Here is a 4,925-nt window from a genome sequence, read left to right as displayed (position 1 = left end):
AATAATGAATACAATATGCTGAAAAGGGGTTGTACATGTCAGTACCTGCCATTTATATTAAGATTTGTTCACAATAATTTTTTTTAAATTTTTGCGCAAAATCTTACATAGTGGGGCTTTAAACAATTAGATTGATGATAATAATTATGATTGTAACATATTTACATTACAGTATCATTGATTTAACGGCATTCATGATTCAAGACCTCAACCTTAGTTTGAAAAACTGTTTCAGAAAGGTACTTCTAGAGCAAGAACCTCACTCTTAGTGCAAGAAACTCATTCTAATTTCTAGGTGTAAGAAATTAATTATTGATGACAGAAAGCTATTCCTATTACAAGAACCTCACTCACAGTGCAAGAAACTCATTCTAGGTGTAAGAAATCCATTCTCGAGAACAGAAAGGTATTCCTAGTACAAGAACCTCACTCTTAGTGCAAGGAACTTATTCTATGTGTAAGACATTCTTGAGTACAGAAAGGTATTCCTATATAACAACAACCTCACTCTTAGTGCAAGAACCTCATTCTAGTTGTAAGAAATCCATTCTTGAGGAAAGAAAAGTCAGCCAATTTTTTCTTAGAACATTTTCTCTGAAGTTATATCTTAGATACAAATTCTGTACCACAGAAGAGTTATAAAAACAAGAATACTTATTTAGAAGTTCCTAGTCACAAATAAATATATATATGTGTGAGAAAAAAACAACTTGGTCACAGAAAAATATTCTAAGAAAAAGTTTACCTCCTCGCTGAATTTTTCTTATTTTATCTTATTCTTGCACACAGAATAGTTTTCTTTCTGGAAGAGAATTTTTCTTCAACAAATAAAAAACAAGAATGCAATTTGTAGTGAACGTACTTACAATGATATACATAAGTTACATGTTATAACTTATATATAGTCATACAACATGAACAAGAGATGAATACTTTAGTATATGTGCAACTGACAAGTGCTACCCCTGTGCACTTTCTGTCCATTACCCTTTGTAATGATGCAAAAACAGTATAAAACTTAGTTAAACTTTTTTTTAAACTACATTCACAGAACTGCTCACTGGAACGATCAAATTATAACAACAGGTATCAGGTCAACTCGCCCTAAGTCCAACTCGCCCCAAATACGTTTACTACCAACTCGCCCAAAATTAAAGCGACCAGCAGTATTGGGTCCCCCTTGGTTTTATACGCATATGTGCTACTTCGAATTGAAACACTACTCAACATGCTACCGGAGCCTCGTGATTCTAACGTTCTTCTCTCTGTTCGGCATGTATTTAACGCAAGGGTTGTTATTGTTATAATTTGGAAATATTTTCAATTTATTGCCATTATTTGTGTACGAGATTTGATACTTTTGGAATATTTTGAAGTTGATTTCAATATTGTTTTCCAAAGTTTTCTAACACTTTAGAAATATTCATAATGTAGAATACGATATTTACAATAGTTTCTAGATAATGGTATCAGCATTCTATCATTATTCACAATTTTCTATCATTTCTTACCATTTTCTACCATTATTTGTAACATCTTTATAAATAGGTCAGAGGGCTGGGAAGAAAGCAATTCACACATCCTTGCGAGGTATAGGGAAAAATGCTTTCCACAAAGGACCAAACCAGTGTCTTGCAGTGACATCTAAAGATGTACAAAAGCAGACAGAAGGGCTGGATTATCACCTACTTTAATGGGGGCAATCACCATTCTACCATTGTTAACCGTTTTCTACCATTTTTGTGAATATTTCTAAAAGTGAAAGAATCACATAGATGTTTAAAAAGTATTTTAAATACAGAGATTTTGGTGCAGTTACTTTCAAAATATTTCTTAATTATCCAACTGAATTCAAATAGATTCATATTTTTAGATTTAATCTTTTAGAAAAAAATTAGAACTATTGTCAGTCAGGTATTCTTTTATCAGAAATTGTTCAAAATTATCAAAAACTATTGTTATAAAACCCTCTTGGTGACTTGGAATCGACTCTATGCAAATGGACATTACATGTATTTTGATTACTTTGCACTCTTTTTTTCACGACAACGACCAAAAAGAAAAAAAAAAGATAATCATGCCAACACGTTCGAATAAAAGACTTTGCTCATAGTACCAATATAGTCTTTACTAACCTCTTGGTGAGGCCTTTCCTTTACAGCCTGTGATTTCATACGTTCGCTGAGCCTCGGTGAAAAATGGTCAGAACAGCTTTGGGCAACAATTCCCTACAGTGCTGCACTTTACACCCTTTACACCCAAGCACCTGATTAATATCCGGGGCAGGATCGTAACATTCCTCCACGAAATGAGCAGAACACAACACAGACGACTTGTCGGCGTCCATTTCTTCTCTCCCGGTTGAGGGCCTCTTGTCCGACGTACATAATTTCCGGGCCCACTCTTCGCGAACTTTCTCGTCTTTTGGAAACTTGTGAAGGCTTATAGAGTCGCTAGCGACGTTCGAACAATATGCTGCAACATAGGTTGTAGGCAGATTGACAAACTAAGCCCGTGAAAATATAGCCGGGGGCTCCCTGACCTCGAGAAGTGAGCTTACTTAGTTGTTTACCAACAGTCAAAATGGCGACTCAACTAGAATGTGGAAGAACCTCTTGCGATTACGTCATTTCCGGTTTTGTGCCTCGTCCGAATGCAGCTCGCGGGGCTTATGGTGGGCCGGTGGCGCGAAGTTCAAATTTCGTTTTTAACAAGTGAACCGTTTATATCTTTCGTAAACGGGTTAGTCGATCGTATAATAGTAACTATGTTCGATCGATTTAACCGTGAAATGGGGCATCGAAGTGACAGGCACACTTTAAAACAGCGTGTGCTTCGTATGTATCAATGCTTGTTTCGTATCATGTATCATTGCGTTTATACTCTTGAAACAGTTTGTATATCTGTTGTATCATTGCATGTATACATGTATGCATTTACAGTTCGACTTTAAGCTATACCGTTGAACTGATACACTCTAAAGACAGTTCATCTTTCGGCTGTATCATTGCATTGGTGCACTTTTAGTCCCACTTTCAGATGCATCATTGCAATGTTTAAATGATAGCACTGGAAGTACAATAAAGGTGTTTTAAAGGCAAAATACAAGATATAGAAAAATGCCAGGGGTATTTAAAGTTACATTTAAGCTAAAATTTGGCCATAAATGTCAAAGTAACGTACATTGTATCCTATTTACTAGTAACTGTACCTGCAGGAGTATAGAAAAAAGGTGTAGAAGCAACAAAGGGAAAACTGTAGTTGCTTCAATTTCCCTCCAAATAATAATATCTTAAATATTTCTGCACTTTATTCAACTGTAGTTATCTCAATTCCCTCCAAATAGTAATAGCTTAAATATATCTGCACTTTATTTCTTTTTTTAGTCTAATAGCGTTGATGATTCTCTCCACGTTATTTCATACGATTATAACGATTTTTTTCATAAAGGTATGGACTGATTTCAATGTTTTTTTAAACTACTAGCTACAAAGGGTTTGCACTGATACACCTTCAAGAAGGGAATTCAAACATACAACAGAGATTGTCTTCGCTATCACTCCGCATTGTTGCCTTCCCTTAACTGATCAACCCATTGAGCTGTCAATTCTAATGCTCTGATGTAAATGTGTGTCCCCCTTGTCACGTCGTCGTCCATGCCATTATCTTCCCCCATGCGTTCATCCAAAAAGTCTTTCAATTCTTGAGGCATTCTAGCAAACCTTGGGTCTCGAAGGTCCTCATCTGTTATGTGCTCATACGTCCTGTTGAACTCAGTCATGTCCACAGGTACGTGGTACTTCTGAGCATGTTTTGGCGGAGGAATGTTTGTTATTGCAGTTGTCTCTGCATTTTCCGAGGGATTGGCTGAATCCTCCCATACTCTGTCTGGCCTTTGGTGATTCAGGCTGCTGCAATGCCGACTGTTCCATGACTTAACTATTACGTCCATTGTGCTGTTGATCCTGAGCAGGTGAAAACAAAGCAATGTGTCATGATGGCTAAATGACCATATTCAGACTTGAGTTTTCATTAAGTTTACCTTTACCAATTTATTGAGCTGCCCTCAATTTGAGGTCGGTCAGAGGGCGCAGACGCTAATGCTAATGGAGGGTTAGTAATATAATAATGGATAACATAATCAGATTTGAACCAGATTGAACCTGGCCCGACCTTTGGGTAATATCATTCTGATTTAATCGGACACGATCAATATCCAACAATACATATATTGTAAACCACCGTCTGCATAGAGTCTAAGTGGGCTTAAATCAGTTTGCATCTATCTCATTAGCGTAAAATATGGAAATTCAGTCTGTTTAGCAACCCTTCAATTGCTGATAAGTTACCTTGGCAGAAATACATAATGCAGAACCATAAGGTGTCCTTTGTTTGACTTGTCAAGGTATCCTTCCTGCTCCAGTTCTTTGAACAGGTCTCTGAAGGTGAAAAGGCAGTATCTTTCTTCGTACTGGTGCCATTTTTCCACAGGCACGTTTCTATAACGAGAGCGGGGTGATAAGAACAATCTTTAGCCAACGTACGTATTAGATACCCCATAACAAGTGGAGGCTTCGCTAAATGCCGTCAAATATTTTCTTAGACTTCGCCAAAATGTGCCAGCCGACAGTTTTCAAGCAGATGCTTTCTACTGTCAGTTAGATCTAGACAAATCTGGTGTTAAATGTTGGGCGACAGGAATACGTAAGTCTTTAGAGGAGAGCGGGTTTGCTTTCTTATGGCATCTTCCAATTTCGTACAATACAAATACGTTACAACTTTTTAGTTCCATTGGCCAGCGGATAAAAGACATTTACTTCCAAACGTTTCTAAAACAAATACATAACGACAACAAAGGTGGGGCTGCCAAAAACAAGTTAAGATCGTATAGATTATTCAAAACAACTTATAATGAAGAAAAATAT

The 4,925-nt window shown here is 36.8% G+C and overlaps 1 protein-coding gene across 1 annotated transcript in view; it reads right to left on the bottom strand.

The window, feature by feature from the left end:
- Positions 1-2,950: 2,950 nt before the first annotated feature.
- LOC136421877 (uncharacterized) overlaps positions 2,951-4,925 on the bottom strand; it is an 11,542-nt gene continuing 9,567 nt past the window's right edge. Inside the window, exons 7-8 of the mRNA XM_066409445.1 lie at positions 4,350-4,499; positions 2,951-3,965 (exon numbers count right to left, since the gene is read on the bottom strand). Of these exons, the coding sequence (XP_066265542.1) occupies positions 3,557-3,965; positions 4,350-4,499 (559 nt within the window). The 3' untranslated portion in view covers positions 2,951-3,556. The remainder of the gene's footprint in view (positions 3,966-4,349; positions 4,500-4,925) is intronic.

The sequence above is a fragment of the Branchiostoma lanceolatum genome, chromosome 16 (genome assembly GCF_035083965.1).
Source record: "Branchiostoma lanceolatum isolate klBraLanc5 chromosome 16, klBraLanc5.hap2, whole genome shotgun sequence".
NCBI classification, from domain to species: domain Eukaryota; kingdom Metazoa; phylum Chordata; class Leptocardii; order Amphioxiformes; family Branchiostomatidae; genus Branchiostoma; species Branchiostoma lanceolatum.
This window is presented reverse-complemented; position numbering and strand designations above follow the sequence as displayed.